The 27,133-nt window shown below is 38.1% G+C and overlaps 1 protein-coding gene across 3 annotated transcripts; it reads right to left on the bottom strand.

The window, feature by feature from the left end:
- Positions 1–2,763: 2,763 nt before the first annotated feature.
- LOC145495991 (stimulated by retinoic acid gene 6 protein-like) lies at positions 2,764–26,886 on the bottom strand. Of its 3 annotated transcripts, none has more exons than XM_081475594.1 (19): positions 24,104–26,820; positions 23,380–23,440; positions 21,770–21,855; positions 21,127–21,257; positions 20,133–20,253; positions 18,982–19,030; positions 18,144–18,281; positions 17,125–17,222; positions 15,868–15,929; positions 15,672–15,733; positions 14,474–14,576; positions 13,633–13,708; positions 11,985–12,060; positions 11,096–11,144; positions 9,200–9,326; positions 8,244–8,351; positions 7,121–7,284; positions 6,316–6,441; positions 2,764–5,658 (listed from the first exon to the last, which is right to left on the bottom strand). In XM_081475594.1, exons 1-19 carry the CDS (start codon positions 24,169–24,171, stop codon positions 5,483–5,485), a joined length of 1,881 nt encoding a protein of 626 aa, XP_081331720.1. In that variant the 5' UTR covers positions 24,172–26,820; the 3' UTR covers positions 2,764–5,482. The 3 variants fall into 3 exon arrangements, 2 of the variants coding, with proteins under 2 accessions (XP_081331720.1, XP_081331721.1); XM_081475595.1 differs by having other exon boundaries at positions 25,287–26,818; XR_014050510.1 differs by lacking the exon at positions 2,764–5,658 and having other exon boundaries at positions 6,381–6,441; positions 6,948–7,284; positions 24,104–26,886.
- Between the last annotated feature and the right edge of the window lie 247 nt (positions 26,887–27,133).

Below are 27,133 nucleotides of genomic sequence, written 5' to 3'. Positions count from 1 at the left end.
AATGAAAACAACTGGGTGCAGTGCCTCCTTTTTCTTGCAGCCATTTTTAAGCTCTAACTTGTGCTTTCGTACATGATGTACAGCATTAGGATGCCTTGTATTGAACAGTTCAATATCATATTATCCAATTTATACTGCAGGAAAAGACCTAATTGACAGATCAACAGCCAGGATTTTATAATTTCTTTTGTTGTGGGAGGGGTGGGGGTGTGAGTGGCATTTAAAGATAGATTAAATTAATTATTTAGATGATGTTTATTTGAGAGACTGGTTCATTTATCATGTCCATTTACCATATTGAGGTAACAAATTGCAACAGCGGTTATTTCATATTAATGACATTCATGTATGAAAAATCAAATGACGAAAAACAGGAGATACTCCATATTAGTTCTCATGTCAATGTTTAAATAGGTGTCAATCAGAGGTACAACTGGCCTTCATTTGCTTCATCAATGTCTGTACCAGTGATATTCAAAAGTGAGATTAGATTGACTGGTTCACTTGTAATTGTGCAGTCGTTTATGCCTTTCCGGGAACACATTTCAGGGGGCTGGAGGGATGAGGCATTAGAGGAAAGGATGGGATACTAGAGAGAGGGAATTAATGAAAAGAAAGAAAAATTCAACAGACACCTTAATTACTGATAGTAATATTTTTTGGAACTTTCAGTACTCTAAGTTTTTCTTTGTTCTTTTAAACTTACAGCGGGAGCAAGGCATCCTAGATCAAACAACTGGTCATTTATTCCACGGCACCTTTAGATGATATAATGAATAAAAAATATCAATTGCATAGATAGAAAATTAAAATAATATCAATTTAATTATTGACTCATTCCAAAACAAAGGAGAAGACAAAAACGTTTGTCACACTGGAGGCTAAAAAAAAGGAAGGAAAAAAAATATTATTAAACATGAGCAGTTAAGATGAATCAAATACTACACTGTGATTGGCTACCCAAGCAGGCAAGATGGTGCTATCTTGTCGGCTAGGGATTGCGCTATGTGTCCCACAAGGAAAATTTTCGTGAAGCTAGTTCAAGCAGGTTCACTAAAGTTTTCTCTCATAATTTTAATACATTGCAAAAATATTTTTGTGACAGCTTAAAGATTCCCTATCGTCTTTGTATATTAAATGATTGAGTTGGAAAATGAGAAAAGTGGCAGTGTTAACAAAAATAAACAAAGAAAACAAAATGTTGACGAGTTTCATGAATTTATTTTGCAACCGAAACCACAAAATAAATCCTTTATTGACCTGCAAGCTTGTTCCATCATGATCACTAGATATATGGCTTTGTTATTTTTTATTATTATTTACTCATTTATTTATTTTTGCTTGTTTATGGTCCTTGACTATCTTGGTCCTTAAACACGCAAAAAAAAAAATTAGAACTTGTCCAATATCGAACCATACTGACCTCACGCTTGGTCAATAACCCATATATACTAACTCTCAGACTGGTCACGCACATTTCGCGTGAATAATCACATTATATTACACCAACAGGTCTACATTGTACATCCTTACGTCGCAGACAAAGAAGCCAAATTCGAATCTGTTATGCACCAAATACAAGTATTCAGAACGGCTAGTCAGGCATATGGAAAGGTGATATTTCCCCCCCGACAACATGAAATTTTGAAATTAGCAACCACAATATTTTGACCCAACAAATAGTCAGCTAAATTAAATATTCAAGACAATTATACATGTATTTCTTCGCGCTTCGCCATGTGCTCACAATTTTCAGCTCTACAAATTGCACAGATGGTCGATAGTTTTGCGCCAAAGCGTTCCTCGATCAAGGTTTAAGCTTGTTTGGTAGTTTTAAGGATGGAATCAATTGACTAGAGATGACAGGAAATTTGATTTTACAAACGAAAGGCAATATAATGGATGACTTATTTTCTATTATTCACTCGCAGCGGGACCCGTTTCTCGAAGGTCCCGAAAAGTTTGCACCCGGAGAGCCGGAGCAAAATCTCAAACCTTAACTTATGATTACAGAGCTGTTCTTTTCACATATTTTGAGTATAAACAGAGGTTCCATTCCGTACAAGAACTCTCTTTAAATACCGTACCGATCAACTAAAAATGGCTTTTCGGGCCCGAAAACTTTCCGGGGCTTTCGAGAAACAGGCCCCTGAATTCAACAACACAAACTACATTGAGACAAAAATTAAACCTACTTACTGGGTTGCAGTGTTCGCTGAATTGTCAGCCATTTCAAAATTTACTGCGCTGTCGAGAGCTGTCTTTTCCTCAGTTCCTCGCTCGCATAGTTTCTCGGAAATTTAGGCCCGAGCGCAGTGGCTTAATTTCTCGGAAACCGGAAGTTGAATGAAAGACGATTGCTGGTGTGATGAAAAATCTCGCGTGGCCGCGGGCGACTTGGACCGTCTGAGGCACGAAATGAGAAACTGCATTAAGGCTTCATGGGAAAGGCAATCAGTTCAATATTTTAGGAGTTTTGGGATATCGAAACGATATCCAAAAGTACACACGTCACATATTGAAGAGAGAAGTAATAACACACCAGACATACACCACAAAGAACAGAGAGACGAAAACCAAACGAAAAAAGAGAGGCAAAAATGAAAAATGAGCAAAGACAGGAAAAACAAAAAAAAACAAAAAAAAACCTGTATTATTTTGGGAGGTCCAAAAATATCCAGGGAACACGTTTTTCGCTTCCGTCGATCCTTATATTCCCGGGTTATATTGCAGCAGCAAAAAAAACAACAACTGGTAACAATGCAAAATGGATCTATTGCGCCGAATGGCAATTTATACTTTTAGCCTAGAGGGGACAGGCGCTTTAGTTTCTTTGTCTCATCCTATTTTCATGGTATTTGTCTTACGCAGGGCCGCATACCTCACAATATTAAGGGAGGCAATGGGGCCTGCAAGAAACCGGAAAAGCGCTGAAAGGTTATTTGAAAACCGAAACACCGCCGTGGAAATCGCCCAAAACTGAAATACCACTGAAAATTCGCTGCACTGCGCTGACGATTGACCCAGCAACAAGGTAGAAACTGAACAGCTGTGCACGGTTGGATCTTGGCTTTCAGTTTTAACTAGTCTTTGAAATCTATCACGTCCTTGCTTAGTTGTTTTTTTTTCTACTTGAGGCTGATCAGATCTTTTACAGATGTTACTGTACGAATACCAGCAGCATTTTCGTTTGCGGTCCCCACAATGTTTGCATTTGAAAAAGCATCTGATAATTTCCATAATTTAATCAGTACCTTTATATATTGCCATCTGTAGGTGAATGGCTGTTTGGGTTAACTTGCGCGAGCGAGGCGAGTTTACTTCAAACTTAATTTACAAATTCAGTTATTAAATTAAGTTTCAACTTTAATTGGCGGAAAATATCAACGCAGACGGGAGTTTTATATACTAATACACACTTTTCACAAAGCGCTATTAGTATCGACATAAGTTAAATAAGTTAATTTTTTTCTTTAGGAGATTTCACTCCTTAGATTACCCGCCAAAGGAAAAAACAACAACAACAACAACAACAACAAGAGAAAAACAACAACAACCGCTACTTCTCATTCGAAAACAAGAATGTATTTACTCTCAACATATATTTTCCAGCCCTTTTTTTCTCTATGTATACTGTTAATATATAGTGCAGATTAATGTTCTTAAAAATAAAAACGTAAATTAAACAGTCTTTCATGCAAAGTAGCTATTTAGCGTGTTTAGGGCAGGAAGTGGCATATATATTGGATTTGTATTTATGTAAGAAATTTTATTGCAAAGTTTTAAAATGTAAATACAGTAAAAACCTGCATAAAAGAAGAAGTGGATTAAGAACACTCAGGGTGAAATTTGGTCAGAAAGGTACCATATACATAAGAACACATTCAGCCTGAAAGATGAAAATTGTTCTTACATAAAAAAAAAAAATTGGCTGCCAGTTAGATTAGAATAACCTACTAGGGTACAATACTAAGTACAGTACGGAGTAGATCAATATATGTGTTATCCATTAATTAATTAATTAAAATGTTGTGCTTGCACATTGATTTCATCTGTTGGTAGTCCATGCAATATTTAAGAACACCTTAAAAACATTTTCAGGCTGGTTTTGCAGAAAACACCCGATGTATAAGAACAAAATCAGCCTGAAACCCCAAAACACGTGTTCTTTATGCGAGTTTTTACTGTAGTATTTGATGCACATGTTTAAATGCTATTGCAAATCGAAATAAGATCCAATTTTATAGTGTCAAAAACCACCCAAGATTTCAGTTTTAGCATAGTATCTTTCTGTCTTCCAATATATAACCTTTTTGGAAACCTCGTTCCTCAGAGAACTGACTGTTCTTAGTATAACACACTGACTGTTTTACAGTCCTAAAACACTTCATCACTACGTACATTTCTGCGCCGCGTGCACTTCAAAATTGAATCACGCCTTGTAATTTGTTTCTCGAACTATAATCATTTTTTTTATTTTATTTTCACTCTAACCTTTTACACAATCACAAGGTTTCACGCACGTTTTAAGTTAACCTTGCAGGTGGCGTCACATAATTAATAGACATACACAGGCGTATGTCAGAAAAAATTGTTAAAAAAAAAATAAAACAAAATAAAACAAAATTGATATTGCCAAATTTAGCTTAATGGTCCAGGGCCCGGTTGTTCAAAGAGGGTTACGTTAAGTTCTAACCTGAGGTTAACCTTTTTACAAGAAGAAAACCTTGCGTTCGCTTCTTTGTTTGTTGTTGTTGTTGATTTTGCTGTTGTTCGAAGATATGTTACGGCTAACCTCTGGCTAAAGAGCGAGTTAAATTTAACTCACCTCGCTACATGGGCTTACTCGCTAACCTCGGGTTAAATATAGTAAAATTGAAACAGTACGAAGAAGAAACAGAGAAGGCGAAAGAGCCGCAAAAAAACACGTATTCGACGGAACTTGATCATAAGAAATTTCACCCCCGGATTAACTCAAACGCAAAGTTAGCCCTCTTTTGAAAAACTGGGTCAAAATCCTTTTTTTTTTTCCCTTTGGTAAGATGCGAGCGAAATTAAATATAAACAAAGTGGAGAACTTGGCCAATGACTATATCGACCGAACAGTACGATTGATCAGTGGCCAATGTATCATTATTTTCTTAACAGAGAATAGAAAAGCTAACATATGTATTCCAAAACGTTTGAACCGGCGCTGAAACCTCTATCTTACAGCAGTTTTTCACTTGAGTGTCGAAAGTAATTTGCAACAAAAGTCAAAAAAAAAAAAAAAAAAAAAAAAAATCAGAAAAAAAAAAAAACACTCGAGTGTCTTTGTCACCCAATCAGAAGCAAAACCAAATTCTTCACTCGCACACGTTTTCCCGCTAATTATTAGGTATTTTGCTTTGATTTCTTATTGGTTCAGCGGACTGTCTGCGTCCTTGTGATTGGCTAGGGGATTACTTTGGATTAGTGTTCCGACACTCAATTGAAAACCGCTCTAAATGAGCGCAGCGGAGTCATCGTTTATGCTGCCATGTATTCTCACAATAGGTCTGACAACACCCTGGCGACGATACTTGATGAGAGACGGGTTTCGCAGCAAAGTCACAGCAAGGAACCAGCGGTTGATCGCCTGATGAGACATGCACGGAAGGCGAAGTTCAGGAAAATGAGCTAAACAAAAGAAATGAATGAAAATTAGTTCAATTGAAATGTTTATTTGTAATAAGGATCTGCTTCTGTCTATTGCATGACAACTGTTATATACACCAAGATTGAGTCCCGGGGTAACAGGAGACTCATTTGGCGCCCTCTCCTATTTGTAGCACCTCTGCACTTTACGATATTTACAGTCTTCTCAAGGATTTCTCAAAATCTTGATCCTCTTCTTACTTATGGTTAGGCAGGTTTGAGCCGCGAAATGAAAGAAAAAGAAACAAAGCGCATATATACCTTGTATATTTTCTTTAATTCGCAATTCCGAATTTAAATTACTGACAGGAGTAAACTGGTACGATTTTGCTGTGCTAGAATTGTAAATAGCGCAAGTAATCTAATTATGTCGTATCATAAGCAGTTTAAGTATTAGTATTGTTAGTAGCGTGAGTGTGCGTATTGTATTGTAAGTAATATAAGTAATCTAAGTGTTAGTATCGTAAGTGGCGTATGTAATAAGTAGTGTAAGTAGTGTAAGTCTTTTTATTTAAAGTATATATATATATAAAAGGTTTGAGCCGCAAAGAGCTAACTTGCCTTCCCCCCCCCCCGCCCACCCCGCTCCCATTTTTAACCACCCCTGTATCCTGAATCGCGCGCGCGTTTTTGACTTACCCTGTTCTAGCGATTCCTGAAAAGTCCTATCCTTGTTTCTACTGATGAGCAGCTGGCAAAACATGAGCATCACCGGATGACTGTGAGCCACCAGCAAATGAATAAAACCCAGATATGCTACAAAGGCTGACGGAAAAGAGACGGTATAAGGAAAACACATACCGGAGATTTTCAATGTAGCGTCTGCATCTTTGAAGCTGTAACGTCCCTTACTTCAAAGAACAGTTGAATTTAATATTTTATTTTATTTTATTTGTTTGATGGTGCGGTAAGGTCTTTAACAAAGTATACCCATTGCATCTTAAAAGACTACAGTAGCAGTAATCAACAGTGGCATCGGTAATGTTTCAAATTGTTACCACGTCGGAGACTGTTTTAGTAAATCACTGAAAAGTTATGATTGATTTCAGATTTCGTGCAAATTAGGCTCTGAACCATGCTTGACGCAGGTTAAAAAGTGAAAGCTTCATAAATCGAGCTTAAGTTAGCCTTTTTCAAGAAAGATCGGTTTTCGGAAAAAAGGGCTATCTTCGTGTCTGTTTGCATTATAAGGATTCGTACGCGGCTCAAACGTAAGAGAGACACTTCTCACGAACTTAGCTATGGCCATGTTAGCCTGCAAGCAGGCGCACCTTTGAGTTTACGCCGAGAAGCGCGAGTGGGCGAGCGAAGCGGAAAGGAGTCTGGTGCGGAAGCTCGCTCGCATGCCCAAAACGTGAATCCGCTGGCAGGCTACGGACGTCTTCTCCAATCTATCATTAAAGTTTAAAACTGTGTCACTGAATAACACAGTTGCTTTTCAAACCTTGGTCCCAAGTCTGGAATCCCTGCATCATGGACGTGCGGTCGATACGAGACAAGAACACAACGCCTAACAACATTCCTTTCAGGATGCGAACCAAACACGAGAACACTCCAAGGAGAATGTTGTAGAAAAAGAAAAAGTAAGCCATGATAGAGAACAGCCGTCTATAACAAGGAAAAGTAAAAGAAGCAGTAATAAGTAAGAGTAAAATGAATGTAAACAGTTAGCTAACCATCGAAAATGGTTTCCCTATAACCTAAGGCAACCATATATTCAAGCTTGACTCAGACGGGATAGCAATGGAACAGACAAAAAAAAAAATTTACCAAGTAGCGATGGGAACCAAATTCTTACTGAGGTCTTTGAAACAAACCCCTACAATCCCCAAATAATTTATAATTATTTTCTGTATACTATTTGCTACGAAAGCTTCTTCCATGCCTCCCCCTACCCTCCACGCAAGAAAAGAACAGAACATGCTCAAACAGAGAATCATGTGACCCACATAAAAAAGGGAATCAATTGTACCCTGTAGCTTTAAGTCTAATTTTCTGAACCTTGTAAGTTAATCTGGCCCTACACCATACACTTGCCAATGACATGTCTGGAAAACAACTTCACCTCCCTCTAGATCACATTTTGGTTGGCGCTATGTTCAACTTGATACATCATAATTCACTTTATGCATTCACTCAACTTACACATGCAAAACTGATATAATAATTACAAAAAAAGGGGGAAAAAAAGGAAATATAAAAACATTCTCTGGTTAAAAGTATGTAGAAAACACGAACTTTCGAAAGTTTGTGTTTGTTATATATCTTTAGCCAGAGAACGTTTTCATGTTTCACCATGTCAGGTCATCCTCGCTGTGGTCCTGCCATATTATTTTCAAAATTGAATTAAGTAATAATGCCAATTCTTAAAGCAATCGAATAACAATGTGCAACATTTAGAAACACTTGCATAGCTCCAGTCACACAAATGCTTGTGAATGTAGCTTTTTCAACGTACTATGTCTCTCGTTTAATATTCAAATTCTTCCCTTCGCTATTTGTTATTCGTTTTTCAGCTTTCCAGACATTCTAGTTAAGCAAGAAAAGAACAGAAAAGCAGGCCATACTTGTTATCAACAGTAATAGCGATGTTTGGAAAGTCTCTGTCACGAAAGGCGAAGAGCTCAAGAAACTTTTGGAATGCCCAAAGGGAAATTGCCATACCGACCGTTGGTCTGAAAAATGAAATGGTATTACTGGGATTTTAATACACTCAAAAACAATAAACCAATATCTTTCTGTCTTTCTGGATGTAAAGTAAGATATATGGGTTATGGATCAAGCGTGAGGTCGAGATGGCTGGATATTGGCCAAGCTCTTTTTTGCGTGTTTATGGACCGACATAGAGTCGCGATCCATAAACAAGCAAAAAAGGCCAACATCCAGCAATCTTCACCGATTAAGCTTGGTCAATAAAGGACTTATTATATGGAAAAAGAACATTATTTATTTATTTATTTATTTTGCGGGAAAACAGCGGGTAATCCCCAGCGGGCACCATTTTGCACGTTCACGGAGCTAGAACAATAATGGGAGTTATGGATGAAAACGTTGTACGGTCAGGATTAACCTTTGTTGTAAGTCCTGGTTCAGATCGCCTTTATAGTTAAACAATTTGTCTTCACTGGTGTCTATTTTACCGATTTTTCAATTTAATTATATTATTTGACATTTTTTTTCTGAAAAGACCAGTGATCAACTGACTCTCAAATAACTGACAGGCTGACTGACTGAATGAATGAATAAACTTCTGTCTGTCTGTATGTATGTATGTATGTCTTTCTGTCTGTCTGTCTGTCTGACTCACTGACTGACTCACTGACTGACTAGCTAGCTAGCTGACTTGCTGACTGACGAACTGACTGACTGTCTGTCTGTCTGTCTGACTGACTGACTGACTGACTGATCGATTTCGATCGATAGATGGGGATGTTGAGTTAGTGTTGTATTAATCTTTTTCCTAACTGTTTCTAAATTGTAACCTAAGTACAATATATCAAAATAATATCAAGGTAAAACTTACAGCATCGCTATCAAGATCCCTTTCAATTCGGTTAAGGTTTCCGCAGAGAAAATCTCCTTCGCGTAACGGAATATAAATCCCAGAATCAGAGCAATTACGGCCATAAAAAATCCCATAACGACATTCCCTAGACAGTAAAAATCAAGAAGATTCAGATGAAAAGACAGACAAAGATACGAAGTACTTTGTATGGTTATTTTTCTCAGATCAGTCATGTGCTGTCTCGGTTCAGCAGGAGTCCTTTAGGACAATTAATTTTGTGGAAGTAGAACTGATGACTGATTGCAAGATATCAAGAACGATTTCGACGAATTAATAATAATAATAAATAAATATTTATATAGCGCCTATCCATGCCTGCTCTAGGCGCTGTACAATTCGCCAAAATGAGCTGTACTAATCTTAATAATTAAAAATATGCATTTAAGAAAGTAATAAAAAGTAAAAATCGCTAAGAATAACAAGTTTTCTTAAAAAGATGAGTTTTGAGTTTAGATTTAAAAGAACTTAGATTGTCACATGAGGGGGTAGAAACAGGTAGACTGTTCCAGAGTTCAGGAGCGGAAACAGCAAAAGCTCGAGAACACAAGAAGACACAAAAGCATGGACCAAGATCTCGGTGGTTTTCGTAGATAAGAATTTCCTTATCCGGGAGATGTTGCGCAGATGATAAGAGGCTGATTTACAAATAGACTTGATATGCGGAGGCATAGTCATGATACTGTCAAATATCACACCGATGTTTCTAGCAAATTGAGATGGCTGAATTATGTCTTGACCAGAACGGATTGGTGGTAGAGACTGCTGCAGGTTGTGTTTATGTACATTGGGGTACATAAACCGGGTAGAAAATGTCGAATTACGATGATTTCCGTGGAACATTCGAGTAATAATGGCACAAATTAAGTTACCAAACAAACCCCATGGCATGGTAATATTTTGAACACAGTTAAGAAAAACTTATCGAGACTTAAGCTCTCAAGCTGACCCCGTGAGCGAAAATTGAACTTGAAGTTACCCATATTTCAATAAAAACAGACGTTTCGGGTCAGTTAAAAACATAACAACACACGCTTTAATCATTCTTACTAGGTTTGACATTAACTTTCTCGTGAATGCTTGAGAATTTAATCGCGGGGTCACTTAGAGAAATGAACTAAAGTGAGTTGTTTTAAATAGCATTCCCAAAGTTACCGTGCTATGGGTAGATTTTTGGTAAATAATTTTTGCAACCATTGCTCGAGCTTTGAGCGGAATCCGTCTCAATATTGACCATGGAATTTATTCTTTGGCCCGAAGGATTTATTTTGGACTCTCTGGAACGCATGAATTTTCTGTTCGCATCCGATTGGTTAAGAACAGATTTTATCGATGCATAGGGATTAGAACATACAAATGATTTTGATAAGAAAAATCTACTCCATCGCAATTCAGTTGTTGTTTTTTTTTTTTTGCAATTAACCGAGAATGTATTAAAGGAAAGGGCCCCGAAAAAGTCATCAGCTCGCTTTGGATTGTTTCATAAACGACGCAATCGAATGAGCTTGCTCATGCGCCGAGCTGTAAAATCATTCCTTTAACAGTCACTGAAATGAAGTTAGAGGAAACGCTGGGAAGACAACTGCACTCTGAGAGAATAACACATCTTTCAAATCAAACGGAATAGTTTTCTTACACGACTTGCATAGCTCTTCGCTGTTGCCAGCTCTAGAAAGATTAGGAATAAAGAAATATCTCTTCTGGCTGACAATCCACTTTAAAATTCCCTTTGTTGTTACCGGTAGCACTAGAAAGATTAAGGTAAAAAATGTCTTCACGTATGCCTCATAATCCGTGAAAACCGCTGATAATGTCATATACATACTTAATTTTTTTTTAACACGAGATATACCATACCAGTGAAGACATAGGCTATCTGATATCCAGAGAATCGAAGACTTCTTCCCTGAGAAATAATAATAACGATCAGCAGCTTGAGAAAAACTTTTGTTGTTTAGAACATTTACATGCTTCACAAAAAAGAAACGTCTGAAACTCGGGAGAACAATTCCATACTTATGACGATTTCGAGAAAAAAAAGCAAAAACAAAACAAAAAAAAAACAAAAAAAAAAAAAGAAAAAGAAAAAGAAAAAAACGATTCGAGGCGATACATAGATCTTTTCAGTAGCAAGCCATCGGCCGGCATGGGATTTCTATTTCTTGTTCAAGGGGGCGGAATAAGCGAGCGAATAGAGGCGTCAGATTAACATGCGCAGGTGGTGTTTAACGTTTACCCACAGAAAAAACATGGCCGCATACCACGCAGTTGTCAAAACACGTTTTGCATACGATCAGCGTACTAACATATTTGCTGAGATGATCAGAAATGGCAATTTCAGGCTTGATCTTGTGATTGCAGGAAATCTCAGAGTAGAGCGACGAGCCAGCAGCCGTTTTCTTCTTTGCATTCCAGGCCCTGGTTGTTCGAAGGCTGAATAACGCTATCCATCGAAAAACAACACCATCCGCTGAATAGTGATTTATCCGGTGGATAACGTTATTCACCTCTCGAGGAAACCCGGTCTCACTGTTTTCGAAATGTTTAGATTATTTTGGGTGTAAAAGGTTGATTTCTCAATGCATCACCGCGCCATTTTGAACTTGTGTTATTGTTAGAAAAACTGATATTCAGTAGCATTATGAGGACTAGTTAGGTCTAAAATTTGTCTTATTTTTTTCTTTATGTGCCATAAATTAAGGCAGAATTGATGCAATTTTCTGGGTTGAATATAATGTAAACCTACCACTAGTCGTGCAGGAGAAACAAACACATCTTGAGAAAATGTCATCTGGCCACGATACAGCTGAAAAATATGGTCCCTAAGTGAAACAGACGAAACAACATTACACTTAAGGTACATCAGTGATAGGGAAAACAAAACCTTTTAATTTGAAATCTTATAACACTTTGCTTTGTCAATTCGACAAGCTTGAATTAAAATCGATAACTTTCACTGAGTATTGTAAGGTTATTTGTCTCCAAAGTAAGAAAAAACAAACAAACAAAAAAGAATACGTTTGTTCTATATTACTTTTATTTATTTATTTAGTTAGTTAGTTAGTTATTTATTACGATTTACTCCATACAATACGAATGCATTATGAATAATTAAGATAGCTAACTAAAGAAAAAAAAAAAAAAAAACGGACAAAAACAAAAAGCAGTGGAGAAGGAGACAACCAAAAGCGCAGAGGCACCATACTAGGGATGTCCCCACTTATTAAAATTTAAAAATATATACAAATATACAAATACAAATATAAATACAAATACAAATACAAATACAAATACAAATACAAATACAAATACAAATACAAATACAAATACAAATACAAATACAAATACAAATACAAATACAAATACAAATACAAATACAAATACAAATACAAATACAAATACAAATACAAATACAAATACAAATACAAATACAAATACAAATACAAATACAAATACAAATACAAATACAAATACAAATACAAATACAAATACAAATACAAATACAAATACAAATACAAATACAAATACAAATACAAATACAAATACAAATACAAATACAAATACAAATACAAATACAAATACAAATACAAATACAAATACAAATACAAATACAAATACAAATACAAATACAAATACAAATACAAATACAAATACAAATACAAATACAAATACAAATACAAATACAAATACAAATACAAATACAAATACAAATACAAATACAAATACAAATACAAATACAAATACAAATACAAATACAAATACAAATACAAATACAAATACAAATACAAATACAAATACAAATACAAATACAAATACAAATACAAATACAAATACAAATACAAATACAAATACAAATACAAATACAAATACAAATACAAATACAAATACAAATACAAATACAAATACAAATACAAATACAAATACAAATACAAATACAAATACAAATACAAATACACAAATATTCTAATTATCCATAAGATAACTTAAAACATTCCTTTTAAAAGTTCCAGTACAATTTGCTTCTCTAATGTGATTAGGTTAACTATTCCATTCATTAACAATTCGGTTAAAAAAAACTATATTTACTGTTATCATGCCAACTAATTTTGAGATCAAAGTTTTGGTCACTGATAAAACCAATACACATTTGTTTGAAAAAGTATTTGTCAAGATCATCGGTGTATTAAATTTTCATCCTTTTCTCAGCTAACAGTTATAATTTCGACTACTTTCTCAGCTGTCAGTAGATTTTTCAGATCCCAGATCTGAGATGTCATCTAAGGCCCATACAGATCTTCTACCTCTTGTAAAAAAAGGAAAGAAACAAGTCGACAGAATAGAGAGAGAACTTAACGAAAGGGATGAAGAATCTAAGTCAGTTTAGCACGGCTCACCGATGGCATTTCATGAAATGCAGCAGAATTAGGATAGAGAAGAATGCAGCGACAATATATCCTCCTTGCAGAGAACCTGTAATAATCAAACCAAACCAAACTTAGTACTAAATAGACACTATTAGATCCCAAAAGCACTGTTGTGTTGAGTCGGTGACCGATGGATTACCCGACTGACTGACTGACCGACCGACCGACTGAGCAACCAACTGAATGACTGACTGACTGACTGACTTATAAACTGGGTTGCTGGCTAGCTGACACTCTGACTAAGTGACAGATTGACCAACTGACTGGCTGAATGAATGACTGCTGACTGAGCAGGCCATCATCGAAAGAGAAAACCAGGGTTTGTAGCTTGCAGTACAGACCGCAAATAGGAGGTTGACAATATGTTTAATAATATATCCACGGTATCTCGGCCTGGATACAAGAAAAACATTCGCGTTAAGCTAGCGGACGGAACACAGATGGTGCAGCCCGTAAAATTAGGGAACTTCAATTCAGATTTCAGTACGAGTGCGAGAGCAATACCAGTATAACTCTTCAAATTTCAGTCCAGTTACGTTCACTATATTGCTAACAAATTGTGTATAAAGAACTTTTTAATTTACTGAACGGTGCGAGATTGGAGTGAAACGTAACAAATGAAAGCACACGGTGAAATAGGTTTGAAAAGTCGTACTTGTACTCAATCCCACACTCGCAATGCTTACTGAAGGTCTTAATTGACCAATTGCAACTCGCCTACTATAACGAGGATGTATTCAACCAATGCAATACATCTCTCTTCTCTACCTGTCATGTGACGTTTCAGTGTTGCTTGGTAAGACGGACTTACCGAATCCAAGACGTACCATGGTGTCGCAGAACGAGTCATTGTCACATAAAATCAGGCATGTTCGCTTTAAGTATTCCAATACTGCCACAACATCTATAAGAGACTGATTGAAAAAAAAAAAGACAGGAAAAATTCAGGGTAAAGCAGAACAATAAACAACATTTGGCTTTCTCACCGACCAATCTTATCTTGTTTTGTCTCCAAGACTTCCAGAAATTATATTTCATAGTGTGATTCAAGAAACTGTTTTTAGAGCAGAGCTCAGAAGGTCTAAACAACCTCTCAGGAACTGGAAACAAGGATCAACCGAAGATTGTTGTGCTTTGTTGTACACAAAAGAACAAAAGATAATTATGTGACATCGGTTAAACTGTTCCCCACGGTTTGCAAATGCCAGCTAATGCTGGAACACGCTGGAGCTGTACTCCAATATCTAACGTATGATAAGAAAAACGTAAACCACCATACTTTTTTTCTTTTAAATATGGTTTAGTTTCTTATGCAATAGCTTTCTTACTTTTAATAGAAAAATGTTGCTCTAAAGAAAGGTTCTCATAAGGCCAGTACGTCTTAGTCCCCATTTGAATGGTCCCGAGAAAGTGGACACAACCTTCCCTTCCAAGGCAGCTTTATTTGATTGTTTATATAAGAAACAAAGTTGTCCCTGCTGGACAGTGAGTCAAAGCTGAGTCGAAGTTGACTACGCATTCTCACTTGTAACCGTTTCTAGACTTTCAAATCGTCGATTATTCTACTGCTTTGGCGTTGCTTATTTAACTACTTATACCTATCTCTTTGGTACGCTTCGACGGCATATTAGGCAAGATTGGTCGAGCGTTGGTTGGTGTTTTTGGGACACGAAGGCGAGCCAAAATAGCCAAGGCGATACCAACCGACCCTGATATGCCGGTACATTGTACGATTAGGTATTCACCGTGCCCAAATTCGGCCAGTTGAGCATGATATCGTTGCCATATCAGGTCAGTGACTTGATATCGCAGGATATCAGGACAGTAGCCACGACTTCTGATTGGCTAATTGCGAATTTGGGTACTGTAAATAAATTAATTAATCCTCATTACGTGACACGTGACATATATCTCATATCGGAAAATGCTGTCCTGCTCCCCAGAGTTATACCAGCTGCCGAGACAAGACAACTCGCCTCTATCAAGTTACTGAGAAGGTCTAGGCATACCTGAAACACAATTATCGCTGCAACAACCAAAGTGGAAATCAGCTGAGCCGAGAATTTAAAATCTGAAATAAAACAGGACCTTACTTTTACCATTAGTTATTCAAATCTTTGTAGATGATATTCACTTATCTTAATGAGATGGACGTACAAAGGATAACACAGTTATAAGGCAGAACACTCGAATGACAAAACCAACCTCCTCTTGGTCTGTAAATTCTATAAATCAGCCTTGTATACCACTTCTCTTCTGCCACACCACTGTAAGCAAGAAATAACTACACTTAATACATTATGTGAGAAGTTTCGGTTAGGCCTTGTCCACACTACGCCAGAGAACTTTGAAAGCATTGTTTTCACTCTGAAATCGCATCAATTGTTTTCCGTCCACACAACGCAATAGTCACCGGTCATTTTGGATTTGTGTTTGAGGAAAACTCGGGCAGGGAAATCACACATCATCGATTTCGAAAAGCTCCGTTTTCAGAATGTTTTCCCTTCACACGAAAACGCACAGCCCGCGTTTTCAGATTTCTCCGGTTTGAAGAACGTTTTCGAAAAGCTCCGTTTTCGTGACGGATTAGGGTGGACGATAGGCCTCGTCGTCGTCGGCGTTGGCTCGCGTCCAAGCATCAATTTCTTCTAACAGTACGGTCTCCTCTTCTTTGATGACCTTGGAGGTGGCTTAACAAGCCAATCCTTGCATAGAATTTGCGAGGGCAGTGAGGGCACGGGAGGGTGGGCGGTGGACGAGGGGCTGCAAGGCGGCGTTTTTGTTCTTCACGTTTCACCCCGGCTTTGCACCTCCATTCCGCTTCAGACATGGCAGTCCCGAAAGAAATGGACCGTCGCCAGCCGGATCGATTTGCCGCTGTTGTCTCCCATTTCCTCGGATCAATTTCAGTTTTCTTGAAAGTAGCTTTGACCTGATCTTTGTAGCGAAGGAGAGGGCGTCCTCTCGGACGCAAGCCGGTGGTCAGCCCGATGCAGAGAAGTTGTCACGGCAAGCGAGCATCGCTCATCTTGGCGATGTGACCAGACCAGCAGAGGCGATGTTTCACCCCTGTGGACTCAATACTAACAGCGTTGGCTTGCTCCAGGACGGAGTCGTTTGTGGTGTAGTCGTCCCATTTCATGTTGAGGATAGAGCGGAGCTTTCGTTGGTGGAATTGCTCGAGCTTCTTCAAGTCCTTCTGGTACGGTGTCCAGACAACCGCTTGGTAAACCATGAGTTTGGTGGTTCGGCTGAGGTCTTTTTTCGTGAAGAAACTTTTATAAAGTTTGCCAAATGCAGTGTGTGCAGCTCCGATTCGGTGGTCAACGTATTTCACAGCGGTGCAGTTAGATGACGGTAGGCCTAATGTAGAAATAAAGATGCGTTTTCAAATTTCTCCGGCGAAGTGGCGACGGGGCTGGATGCAATAAAGTGCCAATAGGTTCTGGATTGCACACTTACGAGGTTAATGCTGGATTTAGCAGCTGTTCGACATGGATTATCCCTTGTTTTTCTATCAAACAAGCCACGTCGTCATCCGCCCGAGCTTGGCCACGTCTCTAAAATAGATTTGAACAAGTTTGTTAATAATGAGAATGAAACGTCTTCGAAAATGACACGTCTGCACCAGGGCCATAGTGGGTTTGCAATGGTACGTCTATTGGAAGCGCTGTATTGGGTAAAAGGTTATTCGCTTAACGGCTCTAACGTCCATATCACGGGTGACAAGTTTTGAAAGATCCTAAAGAATCCTTGAAAAACTTATGATCGATCTTTCGATCAACAAACTCTTAGCGTCTTCACCTACAATGCTCAAAGATCGCCGAGAGCCTTGCGAGATTGTACAAAGAACTTTTGGGTTCGTGTACGAATCTTGCAACAATCTTAAGGATAATACAAAACCAAGGGAATAAGAAAAGATCTACAAAAACATGGGAAAAATATCTTGATCTCTAAGATCCTCGTCGAATCTTTTAGGAAATTGTACATTCTTATAAAGATCTTTTTTGCAGTGATCTTTGCAAAATCCAACGTCCTGCGAGCTGTTTTCCCACGGAGGGCATAGGGGAACCCAGTCAATGCCAATTGCCAAACATACCCATCCATGATCAATGACATCGATGAGTAGTCGTTGGGTAATCAAAGAGTAACAATTGTTCAGTCATCGATTATTGACAACGGTCACAGGGTAATCATCAGATTGTGTCGATGATTCACTAGTACAATCAATGACTAATGGACGCAATCAATGACTAATGGATGACTGAAATTCTGTGGCCTATTGATTATTCCTCGATTACTCTTTGATCATCGGCAATAATCAATGACTAATCAATTGAGTAGCCGTCGATTTCCCATTGGATACCCATTGATGTCATTGATGTCATCGGCTAGTTACAAGTACGTCTGGCAATTGGTCCTAGATTATTCATCCCATCAACAGTTTCGCATTATGTGGGACTGCCTATGTATCTATTCACCTCACTCGTGCATTTAAACCACTTGTGTCGGACCTCTAGGAAGAGCAGAACACCAAACCTCATGGCAATAAACAGAAGACACAAGTAGCTTGGAACCTCACCAAGCAGTTCAAGATACTGGTATATCTTCAAATTTTTCTGGAAGAAAAAACATGGAAAATCATTAAATTTTCTGTAAGGGGGTATTGCACCCAAAACAATTTGTTACCCAAATCGAATAATAACCTACGGAATATGTATCAGTTCAGTCTTGTTTGATTCGTGATTTCAGCTACCAAGGAATGGTCGCTGTTAACGTAATAATTTATCAAGGGTTGAAGAAGGAGAAGGAGAATAATAAGAAGAAGAACTTTATTTAACGAGGGTAAAAACACTTTACAGTTAGCACTGACAAACTAGTGACCCTCTATACCATATTCTTTATCATCGCATGAAAATGCATGCACCCTATTTTAGAACAAAGGGCCTTGACCTACAGGGACAAAAACCGTTCAGAAACGTACTCTTTAGAGGCGTTGCCCCCCAAAGGGGTTGCTACCTTAACCAACGTTCTACGTTTACTAAAAAGATTCCCTAGTGCAACTTGTTACAGAAGCACTTGCATCCTTTATAGCGTATATATAATTTACATGTAACAGAAAGGCGTTGCCCCTCGCACGGGTTGTTACCTTAATCAAAGCTTTGCATTTGCACAAAAATTTAACTAGCATCCGGCTTGCAAAATATTTGCACACATTTACACACTCGACATAATCGTACAACACAGTAAACTAAATCATGATAACACTGGGATAAACACAGTGAAACAAAACATGAATCAAACTGGTATGTTCCTCACTTCATAAGAACTTTTGCACTGTAAATCAATCACAAGTTTGAAAGAAAACCTGTATGGTCAACAAAAACAACAATCAGTGACAGTCGTTGCGTCGCACAATCGTATATAGCAATATGCTATATTTATATCACTTTGTCGGGCATTGCGGCGCATGTTGCGGGCTAAAATGGAGAATTTGGCGGGCTATTTAGCCCGCTGAAATAAACCAATGAAAAAATGAGAATCAAACAATCGTACGACGTAAGCAGGCATTTAAAATCGAGAAGCCATTACAATGTTAGCGCCGTTTTATTGCAACGTCGGTGAAACTCAAATGGCAAGGTTTTGTAATTTCTAGCCAGCTTCGCTTGATGTATTGTGTATTTTCATTGAGGGAAAATAAAAGTCATTCAACTTGTTAACGCTCGCGTGATTGTTCAGACTGTTTTGTTGTCTTTTTTTTTTTCAGTTTTTAATTTCTCAATACCCTCCAAAGTGATAATAATAGTAACAAAGTTTATGTTCTTGGGCATAAATATATTTTGGGCCCTTCTCAGAGCCCAGTTAAACCCTCGCCTAACGGCTTGGGCTAAAATGAGTCTGAGTCAGGCCGAAAACATATTTTATGCCCAAGAACATAAACTCTCTACCACTAGATTAACCAGCACGAGAAAACAAATAATGGCCTGGTACGGAACACGTGATTGCAAACTTGGCAGTTAAACTGAAAGCTAATTTTAATTTAACACTATGTCTTTTTGGTATAGCTCAGAGGTCCAATGTTCATTTCTTTAATTTCAATTATTAAATATCCAGTGTGTTCTACTTGAAACTGAGCAGGTATCATTAATCCTTCCACTACTGTCAATTCGCTGATAGAGCACGGTACTGCGCGAGACGAAGGGTTCCGACTGGACCGTACGCATGTAGATTCACACGAATCATTCTTTGTCGCACGTTTGCCGCACGGTAAATGCAGTCCAAGTCCGTATTTGACATCCTATGAATTGTTCCTTTTCAAGGTCGTTTTAACCCTTGCCGAAGTACTTTACGCATTTCCATGTGGTCTTTTATTATGCCGTATGCTGTGTTTCGCTAGCAACGTTTAACTCTGCGAAAGACATGGTAGCTTTAAATATGACCAAGATTCTAGTTTTACTTTATAGTCTTACCTGATACTGACATAAAGAAAACCAAGAAGTGATCCAACCAGCTTGTATTCGGTTGTGAGGCAGGCAAAAAATGGGTAGAACAGTATTCCATAAGTGAGGACAGAAATAAGTAAATTGAAAACTGATTGTAAAGAAAAGAAAATAATAATATGATAATAAATTTGTAATTAAATTTCCAATAAAAGACTAATTTCCATAATTATAATCCAAGAATGGAATAACTCATAACTGGCTTTTTTCTTTAACGATAGCATTTTGCCCTATTTAGTAAACAATTTTACGCAGTTGAAAGTTAGGTCCGTGCTGGCCCTTTTCTGTCACGCAATGTTTTGAAATAACATAACCGAAAAATACGACAAAACTTTTGTTTCATTTAGCGTTATGAGATCAATATGTCAAATCCTGACAGACACTTGAAAAAAATACAGCTAAAAATGGTAGCAAAGTGCAATAAATTAAAGGGCATCAACTCTGCTTTGTTGTTAGCTGCCCTGATTTACATCTATTTGTTTGTTTGTTTGTTTTCTAATGACAATTTCTTCAGTACATTTGCGGCCAAACGTACATTACAACTACTATTAAAATGTGATTTAATGTTGTTACCTTAATGGTGTCACATCAAAAACAAAAACAAAAACAAATATTATAATGATGGTATTCTACACTTTTGTAATCGAGTGATTTGCATAGGTAATCGTATGAATGCATGTGCAGTTAAGAATTTACACTACGAGTGATATTTGGAAACTCTTTCGAGATTTCACGAGCTTTAAGTCGAGTGCAATTTCAAAGAAATATCACAAGTAGTGTAAATCCTTAATTGCTTGAGCTTTCATACGATTACTCATTTATCATATGACTGAAAAAATAACGAAAGTGCGCGCGCTACTTTGCACTGCAGTGCAAATTAAAAATTAACATAAATTGGCCTATTCTCAGCCAATCTCTAAGAATGAAATAATTGGTTATATAATAAGATTTGTTTTTTACCCACCTGTGAGCCATGCAGGGCCGGGTAGGGTAAACCATCCAGACCTGGCATTTGTAAAAAATGTACTGGCGGTTGCCCCAAAGGTGGCAGCGATTGTAAATCTGTTTTTGAAACTGCCTAAGAAGTTGATTGGTCTGAAATGGAGGAAGGAAGAATTCTTGGCTGTAGTAAATACCATAAATTAATATATTTCATGTCTTAATACAATAAAATGTTTACTCTGGTTTTCCAGGACTGAGTGCTTTTCCACGGTTTAAGGGAGGGGGGGATGGGGGTCGGAATGCAGCCTTGGTGGAGAGTAGACCAAATTCGTATTCTCAATGTTGGACTGGAACTAGCTTGCAACCGAGGCTAATGCAGGAGTCTTTTCAAATGCAAATGACGTCAATCTCTTTTTAATGATATTCCCCCGCATGAGCCTCCATTTCAAGCTAGTTCCAGTCTAATACCGTGAATACAAATATGGTCTATTATAAGGTATACTGACCTGAAACAATGCAACAGTTTTGTTCCGTTTTTCAACAAAAGGAGACATCAGCCAAATAGCTTTTTTTAAGGACTGGTGTTTGTAATTTTACATCATATCATATAGCTCTATAGCTGAGGCTAATTATTAAATTAAAAGTAATAAGGAATTTAAACTTACATCAATAGTCCAGGATACCCATTGCAGTACTCAAGTTTGAAATTGCTTCGACGCTTGAAGCAAGACAGTATCAATATTATGACCAGCTGAGAAAGAATATGGAAAAGCAGATTATGTCATTGCGGACGGACGAATGGCCTCGTGGTTAACGCGGTGGACTCTAGATCTGGATCGAGCGGTCTAGGTTTGAGCCCTGACCGGAGACATTGCGTTGAATTCTTGGGCAAGACGCTTTACTCTCACAGTGCCTCTCTCCACCCAGGTGTACAAATGGGTACCGCCGAATTTAATGCTGAGGTTAACCCTGTGATGGACTTGCATCCCATCCAAGGGGGAGTAGAAATACTCCTAGTCGCTTCATGCTACAAAAACCAGGATAAGCTCCGGCCTAATTGTCACTTGGCTCCGCGTATGGTGACTTTATCTTTACCTTTACATTTAACAAATTGACGTCAATTTTTATGCGTCTGTCCTCTTATTGATGATAAATTGCGTCATAACATTGTCAAAGTGCCTGTGGAACCACGAGCCGCACGCGAGTGGTTTGGCTGTAAACTTTGACAATGTTATGAAGAAATTTATAATCAATAAGAGGACAGACGCATAAAAAACTGACGTCAATTTGTCTTTTACAATAACAAGACCCCAAAATGGTCAAATGCCGAGCATAAATGAGGGGAAAAGACGCCGTAACCTTGTCGTAAAGAAAAATAAGTGAATTGTATTCAAAATGACGCAAACACTGTCAAAAGCTTTTCTCGCTTTTTGATTGGCTACTTAAAAAGTCCATAAAATCTCATTGGTTAAAAAGTTGACAGTTTGACAGCTGAAAGTTAAACTTAGAAGCTTGCATAAATTAAAATTTTATCCGTCTGTACTCTTATTGAGGATAAAAATGAGCCACTCAGTGCGCGAGAAATTAGACAGTTATTGTAAAATATGTTTTTGATAACAAAGCCAAGCAGACTATGCACTTGCAAACAACATAACCCTTTGAACTGTACTAAATAAGGCCGCACAAGTTAAATCAAGTGATAACCATGACACAAGCCCACCAAAACCTGCAGAATAATTAATATTGTCACCCCAGCCCCAATGTCCTTTGGTTTATCTAATCCGCAGTGACCTCTTACGTCTGCGCCACCCTTCAATTAGGTAGGGAGAGAGAGCGTACATCTATCAACTTCTCTCCTCTCCGTAGAGGCTTAAAGGTTTCTTCACAGGTAGGGAGAATCCGCTGAGAGATCTGAGTGCAGGCGCAAGGCTACGTGAAGGCGAAAGGCGAGAGATCCATTCGACTTTGCGCATGCACTCACTTTGCACAGTGGATTTCTATAACGAACGTTCGAACCCCTGCGGAAGATTGACTGTGACTTTATAATTATCCACTTTTCTGATAAAGGTTACCTTTATCAGGTATCTCTCGTTTGAATTCTTCATTGCACGTATAAATTTGCGTACTCTAATTAGACCCATTGTTTAACCCTCTTTTACGATTCGTTAAACAGCTTTGGTCCATACTCTGACGCTAATGCGAATAATGGTACAACCGAATGCCCGTCGCAGAGAGAGAACAATGTTTAGCTATACTGTATTTGTTTGATACTTACAGCTGGAGCAAGGCACCAGAGGTCAAATGTCTTTTCAGTTATAGTTGCAATGCACTCATCCCTACAACGAAACCAGAATACTACAATCGGCGACATAATTAGTTGACACATTGTCTTTCAATAGTACTTTTAGCGTACCAAATAACACGACTCTTTTTATCGCGCAGTAAACTGTGGAAAAGACCCCGCTGCCCCATTCAATGTTGTTTGTTTGTTGCTCACGATCGCAGCGATTGCCACACAACATTGTTTGGGGTTGAGGGGGGTTGAAAGGACAAGCTAGGAAGGCAAAAAGGGATCGCAGTGACGAAATAGGGAGTTAAAAGGGTGAATGCGTCGACAATTTTGTCGCCGATTGTAGTTTCGAAAATTTGCACTCGCCCTCCAGCCAATGGGAGTGTTAGAGGTGTTGGGCGAGGGTGATTTCAATTTCTAAGTCATTATTCAAACTACACTGTCTAAAAAAGTTAAAAGTTTGAGTACTGTAAAATAAAATTAGTAAGGTCTTAGGACTATTGAGGGACGGAAAAAGGTGTCATCGTAAGAGTTGTAGATTAATTAATATACTTACAAGTCACAAGACAAGACACAAAAAAGTCTTGAGACTTTCACTTTAGTGGGTAATAACTTTTACAGGTAGCACAAGGAGCAGAGGAGTGCTATTTGATCGTATCTCCAGTTAAATTCACCGTACAATTGCAGCGCGAATCGTTACGTTAATTACCTTATCACACAACTGAGTTTACATGCGATCGATATCCCTGCGATATGCCGCAGATAAAGCTGGCTCATTCAGTCACGTGACCCGTTTAGACCAGTCGCGTGCGAGCGAAAATATTTCACGCATTATTACAGGGGATAGTGGAGAGACATCACGATCGTCCATTTATTGGCTGCGTTCTTGAAGTTAAAACTATAGAAAATGCGATTTTTCGGTGTCTATTCTCTTCAAAGAACTTATTGGCTTGGTTTTTTCTCTCTTCGTGCCGTCAACTCGTAAAGTTATAAGTCCGTGACGAGAACGTACCATGGACATAAAATTGAAATAAATACCGTGACGGTTTACACTCAAAATAAAATGTATGATTAGCGGTACAATACAGCTGCTTATGAATCTGAATTATACATATTGTACGCTAAAACTGTCAACAGACTTCAGGCGTCAGCAGCTTATTTGCATCTCAAATTGAAATAAATACCGTGACAAACTTCAGCGGATTCAAAACTGTGCTGGGTGTCTTGTAGTTCAACAGCCTAGGCTGCGCATGTATGCCCTATCCTAAAGGCATTGCATTCGCTTCCGGTGGAGCAGCGAATTGCTTTTAAAGTTTTATTACTGACTTACAAGGCAATTAATAACTTCGCACCTTCCTATGTAGGTCAACTTTTAGTCCACTATAATCCACCGAGGAGTTTAAGATCTGTTGGAAAATATCAGTTTGGAAGTTCCTAGGATATGTCTATAAACGTAGGGAGACAGAGCCTTCTCAGTTGCCGCTCCAAACTGTGGAATGATCTGCCACTTAAAATTAAGTTAAGTCCATCGGCCGCCGTGTTTACATCGCGTTAAAAAACTCATCGTTTCAGAATTGCTTTTAGATAATTATTTCTATCTTAAAGTTTATACTTAATTTAGTTTGAGTTATTATATTTGGTTTTACTTTCGTGACTGTGAAGCGATATAGAGCTTTGTATATGCTCGCTATGTAAGTAAAGTTATTATTAAGCTATTAGTATTACTATATCGCTAACTGAAACTGGATACGACTGAATCTGGCTATGCCTCAAAACTTGACTCGGCAAGTGCTCACTATCTCGTTGGTCGAATAATTCCGACACTATAACAACAATAAGGTTTCAGAAGTGGTCGGATATTCTTCAAAATATTGTAAAATAGTTTCGCTTACTTGTTTGGGTCAGTAGACGTATTAGATGAAATGTTTGCCATGATGTTAGCGTTGTCGTTTGCACGACACCTCGTCAACAGCAGTAAAAGTTGTGTGTCTGAAGGCCAGAAAACGTTCGCACGGTTTTGCGTTCGGAAGACTTTGTGTAATCTTTGTGACGGTACTTCCTACGGCAAAGATCTCTGACAGCTTTTGGAATAAACCGCAATTGGAATCACCAGACTGTGGAATACTCAATATTCAGAGACAGTTTTAGCGCACTTGCTAACTGGCTCAGACACGCACTCGTTTGCAGACCATTTGACATCAGTCTCGCAAAGTATGTGAACTCTGCAATTTAATCTGATCAGAACAAAGCTGAAGATATCTTGTTTCAAAGGAATATCCTACAGAACTCAATTTGGCCAATGTCTTGGGGGAAAAAAAAACTTTTTTGCGGCTCTGATGCAAAAATGAGACATAAATTGTAATCTGATTGAATTGTAGCGATTGTATTGCAAGGAAATTAAACAATAGGGTTAAGGGTTTTATGAAGCGGGCCGTGCACCCTCACCAAATTTTTCTGGGAGTACCCTCCGGACTTTCATTCCGATAAGCCTGAATAATTGATGCCCAGGGTTAGTCTTTTTTACCTTTCGAACTCGATAATGGAAATAACAACATGTGTACTTAGAGAATTTGTAGACTGCAGTCTGTATTCCAAGCAGTTTTAGACCGACCGGTTGTGCGACGGAGCCAGCGTTGGGCGGCTAGACTTGAAATCCCGAGGTCGCAGATTCAATTCCAGCTCTGACCACTAAGCTGGAGTTGTTTCTCGTTAGACTCTTGAGTTCAACTCCTCTGCCACGTTTGTAAACAGCCAACTGGTCTGCCTCCTGCCAATTGGGATTTTTAACCATTTTATGTTCATTTGAATTATTTGTTTCATCATTTGTTTCCATTGGCCCTGAAAAGCCCCATTGGAGGAGAGTAGTCAATTCAGATCTTTAGATATTCTTATTTTAACGCTATCGAGCACGAGCTACGTACAATAAGAACCTGATGAGCGTCACCAAAATGACGTCATGTAATGGCAAGGCACATGTTAGCAGTTAAGTCGATCCATTCCCCTTACTATTTTGTGAGGGGAAAACATAACTTAGACATAACTTTGAGGGCAGGAAAGTCGTTAATTTCCACCCTAAATGTAAAACTTTGAAATCCTATATTGGAATCGTATATTTAAAAAAAAAACTACTTTCTAGGGCGAAATCATTCCAAATCAATGTGTTTAATATTATGCTTCAATAACAAAGAAGACCACATAATTTACTTGTCAAAACAGTCTATCCTGTGTCAGTCTTTTAACCCTCGAACGTACAAGGTTGTTAATGCCTGATGTATTTACCGTGTTTTTAAATAAAGATGACGATGATGATGAAGCTAACTCATAGCCCTCCCCCCCCCCCCCCCGTGGTACAAGGTGGGGAGGGGTGGATGGAACCCCTCCCCTGGGTTTTCGTTCTGTTTGGACACGAAGTAAATTTACATCGATTAGATAGCCCTGTCTGAGGTTGCTCTACAAAATGAAACCATTTTTGTTAATTATGACTTCATTTGACATGCCATCTTGGATCCGCCATCTTAGATCCGCCATCTTGGATTTCACTATTTAGTCTTAAAAAGTCAAGAAAAAATTGAAATTATCGCAAAATCAAGCCGGAAAGCTTATGAAATGATCAAATGACAGAATTATGTCAAAATTTGTCGCTGCCATGGCAACATCAAAGACGATGCACACACGCAGTTGACCAATAGAGTAAATCGCCTTTCCAAAACTCAAAAAAACTCTTATGGGGCATTCACCC

The sequence above is a fragment of the Orbicella franksi genome, chromosome 8 (assembly GCF_964199315.1).
Source record: "Orbicella franksi chromosome 8, jaOrbFran1.1, whole genome shotgun sequence".
Classification (NCBI taxonomy): Eukaryota; Metazoa; Cnidaria; class Anthozoa; order Scleractinia; family Merulinidae; genus Orbicella; species Orbicella franksi.
The sequence above is the reverse complement of the archived record's forward strand: the minus strand, read 5'-3'. Positions and strand labels throughout refer to the sequence as shown.

Coding starts and splice junctions, on each gene's coding strand:
- LOC145495991 (XM_081475594.1), bottom strand. CDS start 24,171: ATGAGCCAGCTTTATCTGCGGCATATCGCAGGGATATCGATCGCATGT. Junction 21,856..23,379: donor TCTGGTGCCTTGCTCCAGCT/GTAAGTATCAAA, acceptor ATTCTTTCTCAG/CTGGTCATAATATTGATACT. Junction 12,061..13,632: donor CATTTCATGAAATGCCATCG/GTGAGCCGTGCT, acceptor TGTTTCACTTAG/GGACCATATTTTTCAGCTGT.